Consider the following 18,952-nt stretch of genomic DNA (forward strand, 5'->3'; position numbering starts at 1 on the left):
AGAAAGTGAAAGACTCAATTTAATTTTCCAAGTACACCTCTACCCCAATATAACGCGACACGATATAACATGAATTTGAATATAACGCGGTAAAGCAATGCTCCGGGGGGGGCGGGGCTGCGCACTCCGGTGGATCAAAGCAAATTCGATATAACGCGGTTTCACCTATAATGCAGTACGATTTTTTGGCTCCCGAGGACAGCGTTATATCGGGGTAGAGGTGTAACTTTGTAAGATTAAAAATTTAGTAAAAAAAGTCAAAATAACCATAAATTTACATCAATATGTAGGCTTGAGGCTGAACACGGAAAGGTGGTTTTTTTGTTTGTTTGTTTTCCTTTTAGGGCACTATGCTCTGGTGAATAAACACTGTTTCCCATTGAACCAGTCAATAAGCTCAATTCTCTGGTGTAATTCAACTCTTTTGAAGTCAGTGGAGTTACATGAGAGATGAATTTAGCTCAATATGCTTACACTACAAGACATATATACTGTATGTCTAAAACACAAAAACAATAAAAAACCCGACTACAATATTTTTTGCAGAAAAACAACCTTCCTGGGGCTCTCTCAAGTTAATAATTGCAGTGGTGAACAGTGACAACTATTTTTAATCTAGTCTAAGCAATCAGTTAAACTCTTTAAAGTACACAAGCTATGTGGAATGCACAGTGAAACACAATTCTCTCTTTCCTTTTCAAGTGAAAACTTTATCTTCTCTTCTTGTTAATGGAAAATATTTTGGTTTTGATTTGCATGACATTGCATGACATTGTCTAGGGCAGCAGGCACTTGTTATGACAATGGAGAAATTTAGTTTGCTATGTCTTTAATGTATCGTCAAATGAGAGATCCAACTGAAAAATACTTCTAAAAAAAGCAAGGAACACACCTAAAACACAAACAGAAAAACAGATGTGGAGATCCCAGTGTACTGTATGCATTGATAACATCAATCCTGAGACTGCTTACTGAACTGAGTTATCTAGTGGGATCACAAGGAACAGAAAAGCCGCCATTTCTTTATTTGACACTGGGTCCCTTCTGTAATACATAGATATATAATTTCTGCCGTAAATGTTACTATATACGGTTTTCTGTCATGTCTGATGGCAGAATGTTTGGAGAATCCAAGCAGGATATAACTGTAGCTTTGGTATCCTGGAATATACCAGAAGAAGTCAGGGAAGTCCCAGACAGTCACAGAATCCATGACCTCCATGACAGTTGTATCCTTACTGATTAGTGAATGATTAATCATGCAACCCTGACATTGTCATAGCATAGCATGTAATGACATGTAATATCTGTTTATTTTATTTATTGTATTGTGTCCAGCACTCAAATGCTTTGACACAGGATTGTCCCTCAAAATGTATATTTTATCGTTTTAATTCAAATCTATCCTTTTGTAACCCTTCTGCCCATCTAAGTTGGCAGTGACAAGGGTCGGGTTCTGTATCTAGCGGTTCCGTTTCAATAACGCAATGCAAAACCGGCTCGAGCCCCCACCCAGTGACCTGGGAAAATTACATACCACCCCCTGGGCTCCTCTAAGAGGCAATACTTCCCCTCTTGCAAGCACGGAGTCTGAGTGTAGCAGAAAATGTTTAATAACATGAGGTAAACGACATCAGCATTAAATTGGAAAAAACACCACAAACAGGATTCCTAACACAAACCGTGAGCAAAAGACCCACCCCAGCAAATTGGGCCGTGTCCTTTCCCTTTGGTTCTTGAATCCAGCAACCCAAAAATCACCCAGAGTCCCCAAAGTTCAACACCCCCAAAATCTCTTGGGTCCAGCAACCACCCAAAGTCCCAAAAGTCCAACAACCCCCAAAGTCTCTGTCCCTGGTCAGTGCAGCCCCAGAGTAAAAGGGGAGGGGCACGCAGGGTGTTAAGGGGCACTTTACGTGATCCGAGGCCGACTAGCCATCTCTCCGTGGGGTTCCGCCGCAGCCTTCACCACGAGCCAGTCCACTTCCTCCCGTCCCACAAACTGCTCTGCAAGCTGCTCCGTGCCGCTCTGCTCACCAACCTGTGAGCCGCTCCAGCTGTCCCCGCAAACAGCTCCGCTTGCCGTTCCTTGGGCCACTCCAACCATCCCCACAAGGCTCCACACCGCTCGCTGCTCCTCCTGCTGTCTCCGCAAACTGCTCCACCAGCCACTTAGCAATATAGCTTCAGACTCCCATACTAGTTAACTGAGTTAGCACTCAGTGATCTCAGCTCTTAGTAACTTTAGCTCTTTTGTGATTTCAGCTCTTAGTGATTTCAGCTCGTAGTAGGGGAGCCCCAGTGCTGGTGCACCATTGGCCCAAAGTGAATTCAGCTCAGCAGCCTGTAATTAGACTCCTAATGGAATCAAAGTTAGCTCTGACATTCAACAGTAGAGAGAGGAGATGGTGCAATTGGTGTTTCAGGCCCTCAAAAGGGGGCCATACCATCAGGTACAAATATCTATCCCCATCCTCTCTCAATTCACTGGGTTGTGGAACCCATGTCCCCTGTCTAGCGAGTGCTACTTAGGTGATGGTGAGATCCTCTGTCATAAAACAGTTTCATTGTCTTTGATTCACATAATCAGGGTAACAATACTTTATTCCTGCCCCAATAACAGAGAAACGGGAGATCCCACCCCATCCAAAGTAACCACTATCAGTTGCTGTTGTCTCCTGCCAAGCGGGTGGGTGTGCCTATGCAAACAAGATCAGCCCCTGGAGTTCTTTTCCACAGTTGCCATAATTCACCACCAGATGTCAGGGTAGAGCTCATCCTGATTCTGCTTAAACTTTAATAGTGTTAGTTCCTTATCTCATGCCCCGAAGCATAACAGTCATCCTTGTATGGAGGCCCAGATAACCCAGTGGAGCTCAATCACATTATGGAAGTCACATGCTTTGTCTTTAAGAGCAAAAGTGCAAGTCTTCTATTACTTATAGCTCAGTATTGACAGAAATTTAACCTGACTATATTTGCTTTGAAGAAGTGCTGGATGTACCATTTTTCCTGGACTCTGATGAAAGTCATGAATTTCATTAGCATCACCCCCAACCATCCCATCCATTATTTCTCAATAGCTGTATGATAGTTCAACTCTAGAGAATAGACGTGTTTCTGAAAGAACTCTGTGCTCCTATTCCAGTTGGTCAGAGTACATTCTTATGAACTAGCTTTACACAAACACATACATATTTTTTCAAAACAGCTTTTTTAACATAAAATCAAAAAGCTTTAAGGGTGCCTAATCTATACAGGCATTCTATCTCTCTCTAAACTATACAGAGATAGAATAATAGAAATGTAAAGCTGGAAGGGCTCCCAAGAGGTAATCTAGTCCAGCCCCCTACACTGAGGCAGGACCAAGTAAATCTAGACTATCTAGACTAGGTGTTTGTCAAACCTGCTCTTAAAAACACCCAATGCTGGGAATTCCACAACCTCCCTTGGAAGCCTATTCCAGAGCTTAATTACCCTCATAGAATTTTTTTTCCTAATATAACCTAAATCCTCCCTATAGATTAAGCCCATTACTTCTTGTCCTACCTCCAGTGGACACAGAGAACAAATGATCCTGATCCTCTTTATAACAGCTCTTAACATATCTGAAGACTGTTATCAGGTCCCCTCTCTGTCTTCTTTTCTCAAAACTAAACATGCCCAGTTTTTATGACCTTTTCTCATAGGTCAGGTTTTCTAAACCTTTTATCATTTTTGTTGCTCTCCTCTGGACTTTCTTCAGTTTCTCCACATCTTTCCTAAAGTGTGGTGCCCAGAATTGGACACAGTACTCCAGTTGAGGCCTCAGCAGCACCAAGTAGAGCGAGACAATTGCCTCTCGTGTCTGACCTATGACACTTCTGTTAATACACCACAGAACTATATCAGCCTTTTTTGCAACTGCATCAAATTGTTGACTCATATTTAATTTGTGATCCACTATAACCTCCAGATCCTTTTCAACAATACTATCACCTAGCCAGTTATTCCCTATTTTGTAGTTTGCATTTGATTTTTCTCTCCTAAGTGTAGTACTTTGCACTTTTCTTTATTGAATTTCATCATGTTGATTTCAGACCAATTCTCTAATTTGTCAAGGTCATTTTGAATTTTAATCCTATCTTTGAAAGAGCTTGCAACCCCTTCCAACTTGGTGTCATATCCCAATTTTATAAGCATACACCCCACTCTATTATCCAAGTTATTAAGGAATATATTGAATTGTACTGGACCTGAGACTGACCCCATTAGATACACACTCCCAATTTGGCAGCAAACTGTTAAAGCTACCCTTTGAGTATAGTCTTTCAACCAGTTGTGAACGTACCTTACAGTAATTTCATCTAGACCACATTTCCCTAGAGTGCTTATGAATTGAGAATGTCATGTGGGACAGTATCAAAATCCTTACTATAATCAAGATATATCACTTCTACTGGTTCTCCCCTACCCATTTGGCCTGTAACCCCATCAAAGAAGAAATGTGGGTGGCTTGCCATGATTTGTTTTGGACAAATCCATTTCTTATAACCCTATTATCCTCTAGCTGCTTACAATTTGATTGTTTAATAATTTGTTCCAGTACCTTTCCAGGTATTAAAGTTAGGCTGACCAGTCTATAATTCCCTGGTTCCTCTTTTGTTCCCCTTTTTAAAGAAAGGTACTATGTTTGCCCTTCTCCAGTCCTCTGGGATCTCACCCATCCTCCACGAATTCTCAAAGATAGTTGCTAATGGGTCGGCAAGGCCGGTGCTACCATTTAGGCAAACTAGGCGGTTGCCTAGGGCGCCAAGATTTGGGGGCGCCAAAAAGCAGTGCCCCCAATTTTTTTTACAGCGTTCCTACACCCCCTCCCCGAGCGTGCAGTCACCGCTCCACTTCTCCCACCTCCCGCAAGCCTGGGAGGGGAGGAGAATTAGAGCAGGGGCGGCGTGCTCGGGGAGCAGGCGGAGCAGAGGTGAGCTGGGGTGGGGAGCTGCCGCAGGGGTTCCTCATGGCGGGGGGGGGGGCGGGGCTGCCGCAGGGGTCCCCACCCCAGCTCACCTCTGCTACGCCCCCTCCCCAAGCATGCCGTCGCTACTCCACTTCTCCCGCCTCCCAGGCTTGCGGCGCCAATCAGCTGTTTGGCGCCACAAGCCTGAGAGGGGAGGAGAATTAGAGCGGGGGCGGTGTGATCGGGGAGGAGGCGGAGCAGAGGTGAGCTGGGCGGGGGGAGTTTCACGGGGGGAGCCTCAGGGCAGAGGGGGGGGCAGAGAGCTGCCACAGGACTGGCGGGGGGCTCAAGGTGGAAGTTTCGCCTAGGGCGCAAACCTTCCTTGCCCTGGCCCTGTGGGTCGGAGATTGTTTCAGCTAATTCCTTAAGTAACCTAGGATGAATTTCATCAGGCCTTGCCAACTTGAATACATCTAACTTATCTAAATATTCTTGAACCTGCTCTTTTCCTATATGGGTTTGCGTTCCTTCCCTTGTGTTGTTAATATTAATTGTGTTGAGTATCCTGGTCAGGACACCATTAACCTTTTTACTGAAGACTGAATCAAAATAGGCATTAAACACCTCAACCTGCTAGATGTCATCAGATATTAGCTCTCCTTCCCCACTAAGTAGAAGACCTGTTTCCTTTGTCTTTCTCTTGTTCTTAATGTATTTATAGAATCTATTCTTATTGTCTTTTATGTCCCTTGCTAGGTGTAACTCATTTTGTGCCTTAGCCTTTCTGATTTTGTCCTTACATTGATAGAGTCCTAATTTCTAAGGTAGAACTATTATGATCATCGAGTGTGACCTCCAGAAAATGTGAATTGTCTGTTAACAAAAGTATTTGCTCTTGTTCGTTTAAGGTGAATTTGGAGAAGTATGCAGTGGACGTCTGAAGACCCCAGGAAAAAGGGAGATTCCTGTTGCCATTAAAACTTTGAAAGGTGGCTATGTGGACAGGCAGAGAAGAGATTTCCTGAGAGAGGCTAGTATCATGGGACAATTTGACCACCCAAATATTATTCGCCTCGAAGGAGTTGTTACAAAAAGTAAGTTATTAATCTATTTTATTTCTTCTCTGTTGTGCCCCTGGTTTGGTATCAAAATTAAAGGCATCTTTCATGTTAAAAATAAATGTGATTGCATTCCACAATAATGACCCAAACCATCGGTGTATGGAAGTTACTATAAACTTTGGGGCCAGTATTTTAGAATAGTGTAGGATATGTGTTTTTAATAAGGGATGCGACATCTCTGTGAGAATCCACCTCATTCAAATAATACCTTTAGAGGTTAATATGAAATAGGATTGCAGTGTTATCTACTGGAAAATTGAATACAAGAGAGGAATCTAGATTCCCAAATATTGTGAACATGAAGGTAAATTACCTTGCAGAGATAGGAAAGTGGTAGCTATATTCTTTGTTTCCCACAGCCACCCACTTTCTATCATTCTATAGTGTTACACTGATATTAGTATCTGAATGAACTCATTTCCTATTTACAAGAAAGTAAAAGTTTAAACACTTTGTTAAAAAAATGTTGTACACTTGCAAAGCCTTCAGGAAAACGTTATGAAGAAAAACAAATACAGTTCATTCCCTATTTTTAATTTAGAATAATCTATTAAACTTCTTCATCTTTATTCCTATTCACAAGAAGCAAAAAACCCAAACAAACAAAAAACACCTCACTGTTTCAGCAATACCCCGATCATCTTCATCCATATTTTTGTTAGGTTAAGAAACTTTCTAAAGAACTAAAATGCACAGTGACTATTTAAGTCTGAGATGAAAGTCCTATTAACATGCATGAAATTTATTCACAGCAAACTTTTGGTAACAACGAATTCCAAGCCTCAGGAGGCATGATATTCTCATCATGAAATCCTTGCTATAACCAACTCATGATGTTTGCTGATTTGCAATGCTTCCTTCTGTTTATTTCTCTCTTAAAGTGGATTTAGACTTTATGAAAGGTAATGACTGATAGTATAAAGGAGTGAAGTCCCTTTGTCTGCACAGCAAATACAACATAGGCAGTGCAAGCTTTTCTGTTATCACCCCTTCAAATTGTCTAATGCTAGACTTGGGAGATACTATGTACTAGAAGTAAGATGGCAGGCTGGTTTTCTGTGGTTAAGGCACTGAACTAGAACTGCCACAGACTCACTGTGGGACCTTGGGCAAGTCAATCTCTCTGTGCCTTGGCTCCAAATCTGTACAATGTGGATAATAATGCTTCCCTTCCTCACAATGGCATTGCAATGATAAATTCATTAATGTTTATGAGGTGCTCAGATACAGTGATGAGGACCATATGCTGTAAACTTCCAGATCAGTATAGTTTGATCTTCATTATTGTTCAATCATTGATCACTCTGCTGAAACTAGCAAGGTTGCCAATTCATGCCAGGTAAGATACCATTGAGAGGGACAAACATGGTTATGAGCGATATGGAAATCTGTAGGATCTTAATTGAAAGCAGCTGCTTGTTTCGTGTACCCTGGTGGACAGCCATCCGATAGCAATAATCACTTTCAATCTTTACCAACCTGGTCTGTTTATGAATGAATGTCATAGAAATAACTTGACTCCGTATCCCATTACTCATTAGCTGATTCAACAGTGTAACTTAATATGTCTTATTTCTGAAAGAAGCTAGGGATTGTGATTCACAGTAGTTGTTTACATTCAGTTACATGTTGCATACCTAATAGAATAGAATATACTTCATGTTTAATCTTTGCCACACTTCTAAATTATCTTATTTATAATGTGTTGTCAACCATTCTAGTGAGAAGTGGGGCAGGAGTTAGAAACAATGAAATCAGTGCAAGTCTTTGTTCCTAGCTCTGGACAGGCAAATTTGGGTCTTACATCATCTTAAATCAATAAGATAATTAGCACTTGTTCTTTCCACTAAGGACTGCAGATACCTTAATATTGCTTTTAGAATATTTGCCTAAAGGTGATATAGGAGTGTGTGTTCCTGTGGCTTATAGTTATAGTTACACAAAAATGTATTGCTGTCAGATTATAATAAAAATCTAGCATTTTGATCGTTAAAAAAACAACTATGTGGGATGCAACAGGATTAATTCTAGCACTGTTTTATTGGTGTGGTTGGGACTATATTGTCAACAAATTTCACTTTAAATGCTAGACTGTGCAATTTGCACATAGCATGAAGTAAGGAGCTGTGCAGAGCTGACCTACTCTGAAAGACATGCCAGGAGGGGTTCCAAGTTCTCTGGAAACCAGAGAGAGCATGCACTCTGCTGCAGTCCTTCTGCTTCCCAGCATGTGGTGGTGGTGTAGCCATGGCTCCATCTTCTCCCCTCACTGCCTCCTTTGGGACACCATATGCCCAGGTGGGTAGTTTGCATGTAGTCCCTGCGCTTTCTTGAGAGCGCAGAGTCTGCAATTCTGCCAACACAAGCCAAGAAGGAAGGGAGGTTTCTTACTCCCACTGTGAACCCCTAGAAGAGTCAGGCAAAATTTGTCCCTAGATGCCTTGTTTGTTGATAAAATGATTACAAGGTGCTTTGTCTTAAGAGGTAGACTGATAACAGCAGAAACTGTTTATCTGATATGCATCTCCATTGCACTAAGCTGTAGAGATACATCTGATTAGGGTTACCATAATCCAGCAAGCAAAAAAGAGGACGGGAGGAGCCCCGCCCCTGTCCTGTCCTAGTCCCGCCCCATCCTGCCCTATCCCCGCCCCTGCTCCTCCCACTCCCCCCCTCAGAACTCCCAACCCTCCCCCCGCTCCTTGTCCCCTGACTGCCCCCTCCTGGGACCCCTGCCCCTAACTGCCCCCCAGGACTCCACCCCCTACCTAAGCCTCCCTGCCACTTGCCCCCTGACTGCCCCCTCCTGAGACCCTCCCCCCATCCTAACTGGCCCCCTAGGACTCTACCCCCTACCTGTACCCTGACACCCCAACCCTTATCCACACCCCCACCCCCAGACAGACCCCTGGGACTCCCACGCCCCATCCAACCACTCTCCATCCCCTGACAGCCCCCCAAAAACTCCTGACTCATCTAAACCCCTCTGCTCCCTGTCCCCTGACTGCTCCGATCCCTTTCCCCACTCCTGCCCCCTGACAGCCCCCCTCAGAACTCCCAACCCCCCCCGTGCTCCTTGTCCCCTGACTGCCCCCTCCTGGGACCCCTGCTCCTAACTGCCCTCCAGAACCCCACCCCCTACCTAAGCCTCCCTGTTCCTTGTCCCCTAACTGCCCCCTCCTAAGACCCCCCCCCCCAAATGCCCCCCAGGACCCTACCCCCTACCTGTACCCTGACTGCCCAAAACCTTATCCACACACACACACCCCAGAAAGCCCCCCCGAACTCCCGACACCCCCCCCCGTCTCTTGACTGCCCCCTCCAAAACCTCCCTGCCCCTTCTCCGACCTCCTGGCCCCCTTGTTGTTGGCCTTTCTTCGCCTAATGTCTCGGTGAACTTGCTCAGGAACTGCATTAGCCGCTCGTCGGACACTGGGCAGCAGTGGGGGAGGAGCTCCAGATTGCTGGAGCTGATCTGCGATGCAGGGAAGGAGGGAGTGATTTCTGCTGCAGGGGGGAGGAGGAGGACGTGCTCTCTCTGGCTGAGTGTCGGAGCCCCATATAAGTGGCACCATCCGGCCAGCTGCACTGTTAGCCGCGCATGCTCTGCATGGGGGGGATGAAGTCCGGACATTTACAAATTCCCTCCCGGACGCTATTTTTAGCTTAAAAAGCCGGACATGTCCGGGGGAATCCGGACGAATGGTAACCCTACATCTGATAGAATAAGTTTGATTAACAGAGTTGTACCACTATGCTTAGCACATTCTTTCCCCTCTAGTAGCACTCAGGTGTAGCTGTAGCCATTGCTGGTATATATTGCATCAGTTTGCAAAGCAGTACTCTCCTTAACTAAGTCATTGGCTATTGAACTACAAAAGAGAAAGTAATTGATTGCAATATACAGAAGAGCGCTACCAAACAAGTAATTATTGACCGGGGAACAGCAAATGCTTCCATGCATTACACAAATGATAGATCTTATCTTGCATTACTAAGTAAGCAGAAGTTAGCATTTAAGTAATAGTATTCCCCAAAGTTGCCCTGTGTGTGGTCTGTCAGAGAAAAGAATGCTGTAATAGCCCTTTCGCAAATGAATAATTCTGCATTTAAAGGATTTATTCAGCAGATTTGTAATTTCCTTTTCTGACTGTTGTCTTTCTTACATGTGCCAGTCATGCCCCCTGTCCCGACGGCAGGGAGAGCTGGGTATAACTGCTGCACCAGCTCTATGTCACCAGAGGATCCAGTTACAGTGTGCTGGTCCTCCCATGGCCCATTCTGCTGGCGGTAGGAACACTTTCCGTCAGCAGTGCAGACCAAAGCAGGCATGCCACAGCACAGAATCTGGGCCCAGCAGTTCATTTACATCACTACTCAAAGGGCCAGACACAAAAAGGAGCCATTGCTTACACTGGATTTGTTTTAGAAACACTATTGATTTATGTGGGTTGCAATAAAAAGGCCATTTGTTGTCTACAGATCCACTCAGATATGCTTGTCTCGAGCAGTGGAGAAAATCCATGTTTTCCTTTCAGGTCAATCTGCTGTAGTGATGATGTTAGGTCTGCCTTTGGGAGCCCTGTTCATGAGCCAGTTTTTGTTTTTCACTCTGAGCAAACTCAGCTGAGTTTGTGTTTCTTTAGCCACACTGACAGCCTTTCATAAATGGGTGTTGGAGAGGTGAGGAAGCTGCATGCTTCATAGTACTCAGATGTTGCTGTGACCGGGGTCCAAGGGGGGCCACACTGAGGTTGCTTAATTAGGGCAAACTGCAAAGAATGGGGCAGACAATCCCCAAAGCTGGTGGTTATTCCAATACTTAGTTCCACCAAGCTAACTAAAAACAGCTTCTATAATACCTTACTGGTTATACAGAAGCCAAACACAGTCCCCCCTTAAAAGCAACCCAGCCTTTGGGCTCCTCCCAGACAGCCAAGTCAGATATGAAAGTTCTACCAATTGTAAAGGATCGGACACATTACCTCCCAGGTTAATGACTATTTCAGATCTTTACCCAAATACCCACTACAGCCAATTCTTATTAACTCAACTAAAATGTATTAAAAAAGAAAGAGAGAGTATTGGTTCAAAGATCATTATACATACAGATATGAGTACAGTTCTGAGATCAGTTTCATAATAGAGATGATGAGCATTGGAATTGCAAAGAGTTCTGAAAATTAGTCCATAGATTCAGTCCAATGTTTCATACCCGGGGTGATCCAGATGGGACTAGAGATCTCAGTCTTAGGACTCAAACTTCATCTGAATAAAACTCAAGCAGATCTGAGATAAAAAGGATCAGGACCCAGGGGTCCTTTTTATAGTGTCAGGCCTTCTCTTGACAGCAGGGAGTCCTCAAGTGAACAAGAGGCTTTTGAAGTAACCTTCTGTTTCCTAAACATCATCAGTAATTAGCTACATGGATTAACATAAGGTAATTATCCATTAAGCAATTTATCACAGACTTTAAGGAGACATATAGACAATGACATTACTTCACCTAAATTTCATCTAAATGTTAATATTTCTTTTTGATCCCTGAATTAACAGAATACAGCCCTAGACAGGAACCATTTGGTTACATTGTTAAACTCTAACAAGATATAGGTAAACATAGACTACTACGATCACTATCTTCTCCAATTCTTTAACACTACAAGTTTACATTTCAAAGTTCTAGTCTATCTAACATTTCTTTGCTAGCTACTTGTAAGGAATATCTCTAATTACTATTTACATACTTTCCTAATATGTCTTTAAAGGTAGAATTTGGGTCATTTACCCTGCTAGTTGCTTAATCCTCTGTCATAGTTCCCATCAGTTGTCACAGTTGAGGGCAACTGTACCTGTATTTCCCCCAGTGGTCCACTAAGGGCACCCACGCTCAAGCTTCCCAGTGTTGCCTTTTTTGGGTGAAGATTCGTGTCTCTCTCCCTTCTGACCAGGGATTCCCAGGCTGTGCAGTTTCCTACCCTCGTTGTGTTATTTCCAGTAGATATGTTGCCCAAGCACACCCAGTTGCTTTCTGTTTAGAGACAGTTAACAGTGTGACTGACCATGGTTATAGATACCACACAGCTCTTTGTATGCAATCCTATTTCATTATTAGGGTAAAAGCACTCCAGAGAAAACATATTAAAACAATAAAAGAACCCACATGCATGCTAATCAGCTTACCAGAGAACCCCCCAATCCGTCCATGGGCTATGGCAGAAGCAGTCCTACAAGACCACATGCACAGGGTTTTCTTTGTAGTCACAAGTTTATCACAGCTTCAGCTCAAAACAGGCACTCAGTCTTATGGAGCCTCAGCAGGCCCAGTCCTTCCAACCCTAACCTAAAGATTGGGGGCCTCCTTGGACAGGCTTCCTGTCTGCTTTCTGAATCAGTAAGAAGGCTCTGAGACAGTTTAAAACCAGGCTATTGATCCAAAAATCCTTTTGTTGCCTGTTGGTCCTTGGAGAATCCAGTTTGAACTACTATATGTATATTTCTCCAGGGGAGTAGTTTCAAGGGGCTGATAATAGAGGAAGTACCTTAGCACCCCCATCCTACTAGATGTACATACAATGCCACAATAACACATCCATAATTGTATTTTTACTACAGTGGACCCATTTGTCCAGGATATTGTCAGTCTGTCATGCCAGGGTTTAAGCTCCATGGGAACAGGACCCATTTGACATCTAAATCGTGTTGTATTCTATATTACATAAACCCAGGAAAATCCCCCTCTAAGGCAAGCTCTGTGACCTAAACTATGAAGGTTAGTCGCCCCTCTCCCCGGTGCTCTAACTATTCTAATTCATTTTATAGCCATTGCCTCCTATTTGAAAACAACAGCTTTTGCATATTTCAGAATTTGAAAATGTCACTCTGATGAGTTGAATCTTTTTGAAGAATTTATGTCCTTTATATAACATGAACCAGAAAGGTTCAAAATTATCCATCCAACAAGGGAGGATAGAAGAAGGTGACAGCCATATTCTTGGTTCTGTGTCAGCCCATGTTCCAGTAATGATAGGTGTAAGTTTGGTATGACACTGGACACTTGTTTATCATTTTCTGAGTATTGTGCTCAAGTGACTTTCAAATCTTGAATGCCATAATGATCGTGAAATCCATAAGTCAGCAATCTGACAAATCAAATTCAAACCTTTAATCATAGAGCTCCCTGTCAAACTACTGTATATTGCAGAGGAGGGCAAACTTACTGACCCTCCGAGTCACATACGGCAATCTTCAGAAGTTCAAGAGCCAGGGCACACCTGCCAGAGCTCAGGGCTTCATCTCCAGGGGAGGCACCTGACGGGGATTGGGACTTCAGCCCCGCTCCTGCTGAAGCCCCAAAACCTGGCAGGAGCGACCTGTGGGGCAAAAGTCCAGAGACCTCCCCTCCCCGCTGAGCAGAACCCCCTCCCTGCTGCAAGGTAGAGATCCAGGCACCACCACCCCCCACTAACTGGTAAGTGAGAATGGAGGGAAGGCATGCGGGGACTCCGCGAGCCATATTTCAATGGTAAAAGAGCTGCATGTGGCTTGTGAGCCATAGATTAGGCCACCACTGGTATATTGCCTTGTCTCACAGGGCTGGTCCACACTAACCCCCCACTTCGAACTAAGATACGCAACTTCAGCTACGTGAATAACGTAGCTGAAGTCGAACTATCTTAGTTCAAACTTACTGCGGGTCCACACGCGGCAGGCAGGCTCCCCCGTCGACTCCGCGTACTCCTCTCGCCGAGCAGGAGTACCGGCGTCGACGGTGAGCACTTCCGGGATCGATCCCAGAAGATCGATTGCTTACCGCCGGACCCGGAGGTAAGTATAGACGTACCCTAAGAAGAGAATCCAGAGGACAGCAACACCTTGCATTGTTCATGATGAGGGCAAAGTAGCAGCATGATCCTAATTCATTGCAATTTGCAGTGTGTAACTTTTCATTGCAGATCTCTTCTTCACTCATTACAAATGTCAGCAAGAGATATCAATGAATCTTCCTCCCCCCTCACATTCCCTACCCCCTCAGGGAGGATGTTATGTTTTAAGTCTTTGAGCCCTCTGGATAATGCATCAAACATTGCTCTTTTCTCCATTCTATTAACAGGTGGAGACTATTAAAGTGAGTTCAGAATTCACTTTGGAAGGTTACATATTTTACAGTACACTATATTTATTATATGCTGTGTTGTATGCTTGTCTATTATGCAAAAGAATGAGGTACCTTTGAGTTTGTGACACTTTAATGTCAACCACATATCATGAGATTTTACTTTCAGCCAATCTTATTTTACTGTATAAAAAAATATTGAAAATTAAATGTTAAACAGTGACTTTCTGAACTTGGATGCAACATATTAGTTTACATAATGTCTTTAGCACTGTGTACCAAGGAAAAATGTGAACTGTATTACTATCTAGTAATGGTTTTCTAAAATGTAAAATTTTGAAAGTCAACAGAAAACATCTGACTTTAATAAATGTCATGTTAACACTATCTTACAGTGACACTACCAGAGCATATACTTCAAATGTACTGTATTTCCATAAAGGTTCATAATTGATTAATTATATAGTTGCAGCCATTTTTATATTTGGCTATATAGCAGTGTGATCAGTTTCTTCCCCTTGGATCAGAGTATGTAAGTCAAAGGTGTATCAGTCGTTGAAATCTACAATATTAATAAATAATTTGAAAACCAAACAAAAGAAAAAACAAAAGTGTATCTGCAACCATAACAAAACATTTTAGTTTATCCCCATAACTCAAGACACCAACACTGCTAATACCTGTGAAGTGGAAGACCATGCTGAGTTCTGACATGAAAAGGAACACCCACAAAAAAGTACTTTTAAAGCAATAATAAATAATATTGTAACTTTAGCAATGTAGCAAGTTTGCATGGAGAAGCAGTTTAGAATAGATTCGTAAAAAAGGAAACAAAAGCCATAGTATTTGGTTAAAACCTACTATGGGCCATATTACAATCATGATATCTGTCACTCTCAGCAAGTTACTGTTGCATCATTGGTAGTTTCCATTCTAAGTATAGCTAGTATGCTATGTAGCAAATATTGTGGTGAAAGTAACTGGTGTGTTGTGGTAAATTTTTGAGTTTTTAATGCCACATACTGTATTAATGAATGTGTCTAATGAAGCATATTGGAACTATATGCAAACCTTCATGGGCCAAATTCATCCCTGGTATAAATGGTATGACTCCTTTTGATGGAGCGCCCACCTCACACTGGCTTGGAAGGGGTTAAGGTGGCCAGGTAGGCCAATTAACTCCCCTGAGTGCACCTGGAGGAGGAGCCTGGGATCTGGCCACTAAGTAAGAGTAGGCTCAGCTGTGCCAGTACAGGCAGGGGCCCAGCACACAGCCAAGTAGCTGGCTACAGGTGGGGGCTGCAGGAAGGCAGGCTGCAGCCACTCCCTGAGTAAAGGAGTTGGCAAACCCAGAGAGGGGAGAAGCCAGTAAAGTCGGAAAAATCCCAGGGAAAACAGTAAGTAGGACTAAGAAGATATAGGCCTTGGCTGCATGTTATAGGGTCTCTGGGCTGGAACCCAGTGTAGTGAGCAGGCCTGGGTTAGGATTAAGGTTTGGGTTCCCCTACTAGCCATTGGGTAGGAGGTTGGCGATGCCACCCTGAGAACATGGTCTTGAACGCCTTTGAAATCCCTGGAAGGGGAGGAGCTATGAAAGGAAACTGCAAATCTGGGAATGGGTGGGGTAGCAGTAGGAAACCAGATTGGGGAAGACACTACGGGAGGGAGAGTGCAGGCTGGTGGAGCTAATTCCCAGGATGACCAGCAGGAGGCGCTGTGAGCAGTGAGTGAACCCCATGCCACTCCAGTACAGCCAATGGAGTTACACCTGTTTATACAAGGATTGAATTTGGCTCACTGTCTTTATTTTTCTTTGAATATTGTTTAAAAGTTGAATACCATTGCACATTACTGTAAATTTAAATGGTGCCATGGTGAACTGAAGAAAAAAAAAAAGACTATGAAAGATCAGCCATATATTTTCATTGGATGTGTTTTATTAAAATGAGATCCAAAATGAAGATTTGGAAATTAGAACTATGGACCATGTTTGACATAATCAAGACAAAAGTAAGCTATTTTATCCACAACCCTGCATATAATTTGTGGAAGGTTTGTTCTGCCAAGACCTACAATACCCAGTAAATTGATTTTCCTAAATGACAAGTACTTAAAAGGAATTAGCTCTTAAACCCCTAGAAAATTATTCTTTTCATTTGACAGAACTTTTTGACAAGAACCAAAAGGCCTTTATGGTTTCGAACAGTTCCACTTTTTGTGTTCTACTTCTCTGTAATGTAGCTAGCAAGCAATACAGTATAACTGTCAGCTTTGCTGTATGTTTCTTAGGCTGATAAGCAATGAAAAAAAGTATATTGTCAAGTGGTCAAATAACTAACATCTCGTTAGTAGTAGCTTAATCTGACCATGATACCATGTCTGCCATGACTAAACCTTTATAATTTTTTTTTCAAAAGCTGCTTCTGTAAAGAAAGTAGGCGGCAACTGGATTTCACACTCTCTGCAGGATCTTTTTTTCAAAGCTGGCTGTATTTAATCACATAGGGCCTGTTTTCCAAAGGTATTAGGTGCCTAAAGATGCAGATAGGTGCCTAGTGGGATTTTCAACAGAGGCTAGGCACCTATCTGCATCTTTAGTCACCTAAATACTTTAAAATCAGTCCTTTTGTTATCCACAAGGTTTATTGTGGTGGTTTTTTGTTTTGGGTTTTTTTAAGAAAAGCTTGATAGGACAATCAATTTGCATAATTATCATTACCAGCTGCAAGCAATTGCATTTCAGGATAGGATTCATTCTCCTGACTATATTATGTAATTCCCTGTTTTAAAATCCCCATTAGGAGTGAGAGAGAAGATTGAACTTTAAATTGAACAAATTAGTTGTAATGGGTAGATGGAATATGATGGGGTTTCTTGTGAATACAGTCCAGAGAACTAATGAGTAAAAGGGACACAGGTTCAGTTGCACTGATGAGGTTTATTTCTTATTTACATTGCTGATTTTGTGCTTGTATAATAGAACTGTTATAGTTTTGCCCTAGTCATGGTGAGAAAATTAGTGATTATTTTGCAAATTAGCAAATGAGTAAAAAATAAAACAATTTAAAAAGAAATTAAGGGCACTGATTCATAAACTGTATTTTATTAATTTATTTTATTAAATATACATTAATTTGTTATAACTTTCTTCATTACCTCATAGTGCCCTAGTAAATTAACTGTACTCTCATTTGTAAAATGAATAGTCCTAAATCCAGTTGCATCTCTCTTGCTGATAAGTCTTTGATGAGAAGTAAGAGGAGACCATTGGATTTAATGGTAAAACTTCTTGGGTCTGAGGTTTCCCAAAATGATGATTAGGGAGATTCTACTGTGTTTTTAAGCTTGAATCTAGAAGCGTTTGATCATATCTGAGGGATTATTTTGTACACTTTTAACCTAAGTTTAAAAAATACAGTAATTTTCTCTGTACATTCAGTAAAAGCTTTGTCCCTTTGTTTCATTTCACTATAAATGCTTAACTTTAGTCCTACTTTCAATATTAAGTCATCCTGTGATAGCGCTGATAGTTGTGTTGTGGTTGCATCAAGGAGGTGTAACTTGACCAAGTGAAAATGCATTTTTGTCACCTACTAATGAAACCTGCAGCTCTTATGATTAGCTTTATTTATTATCAAAATAGACAAATTACTAGTGAGGGAATAACAAGCTAGAGACAAAGCTGGTCTTACAATGTGCAAATATCCTGTTTATTTCAACTCCCTCTGCACAATACATACAGGGCTCTGTTGTGTCTTTGCAGGGCTGTTGTATTTTGGAGGTAGATATGCAAGTGCACCACTTCAACATCAGTGCCCAGAGGCACTTGTGAAGTGCTCGGGTAGAATGCTTTTATGGGCACTAGCAGCAGCCCTTACTGGGAGGTGAGGCACAAGCTCACCCCTATCTGCCTTCAGACCACCTCAGCCAATGCATTGGGTGAGAAAGTGAGACTGCAGAAGCCGGACTTTCACGCTGCTCAGACATATCCTCTTTGCGCTGAAAAGTACTGCAGGTGGAACTATGACTTTCACTCACTTTTGCAGTCAAAGAGCCTGATTTTCCTCTCACACGGCTGTAAATGAGGAGTAACTCCACCGAAATAAACGGAATCACCAGTGTGTCCTCTCTTACTGGATTTAATCAAGCCCAAGCAGTGCAAGCTTTGGGAGTCTGGCTGCCCCTTTTGTAGGTGCACAAGGGAAGGATGTACTTTCTATCCCCACTCCCTGCCAACCAGTTGCATAGGGGCAACTTGTATCTGCCCATTAGTGTATCAAGGATGGATCCACAATATGATTTATTGAGTATAATATTGGGTATATAAAGTAAAAACTGGTGTGTGATGGGTGAGGATATTGGAAAATTAAATGAGCACCTTAAAGTGAGGCTTTGAGGCCTGGCTTGTAAAGAGTGGACAGAGTAAGCAGGGAATCTAGAAAGAATACTAATACAAAAGCCCAACTGTCAAATAATTAAGGAATGAATCAAAGTATTGGTGGCAGAAATTTAGTATGTGTTGATTTTAGGAATGTTAGCGAAGCAGTATGTAAGTCTGAATTGGCACGGGCAGTAATAGTTTAAAAAAAAATTAGAATCAAAAAGGACTTTCAGGTCCCTTGCTGCCAACTGAGGTTAATTTGGTTAAAGTTGGCCTTAGCATAGAAACAGGGTTGGGTGGTTTTCTATCTCAGGTGAATAAAGTAATTTCAGTTTTAGCCATGTTCATGTGAAGAAGTTCTAGTATATCCAGCACACATCTGCCAAACTTTTAATAAT

At 42.4% G+C, this 18,952-nt stretch overlaps 1 protein-coding gene across 4 annotated transcripts in view; it reads left to right on the top strand.

Annotated features, from left to right (window-relative positions):
* EPHA6 (EPH receptor A6) overlaps positions 1 to 18,952 on the top strand; it is an 872,804-nt gene that overhangs the window by 698,025 nt on the left and 155,827 nt on the right. For all 4 annotated transcript variants that reach the window (XM_054046132.1, XM_054046149.1, XM_054046139.1 and 1 more), the window contains one exon: positions 5,845 to 6,030. In XM_054046132.1, the coding sequence (XP_053902107.1) occupies positions 5,845 to 6,030 (186 nt within the window). The remainder of the gene's footprint in view (positions 1 to 5,844; positions 6,031 to 18,952) is intronic.

The sequence above is a fragment of the Malaclemys terrapin genome, chromosome 1 (assembly GCF_027887155.1).
Source record: "Malaclemys terrapin pileata isolate rMalTer1 chromosome 1, rMalTer1.hap1, whole genome shotgun sequence".
Classification (NCBI taxonomy): Eukaryota; Metazoa; Chordata; order Testudines; family Emydidae; genus Malaclemys; species Malaclemys terrapin.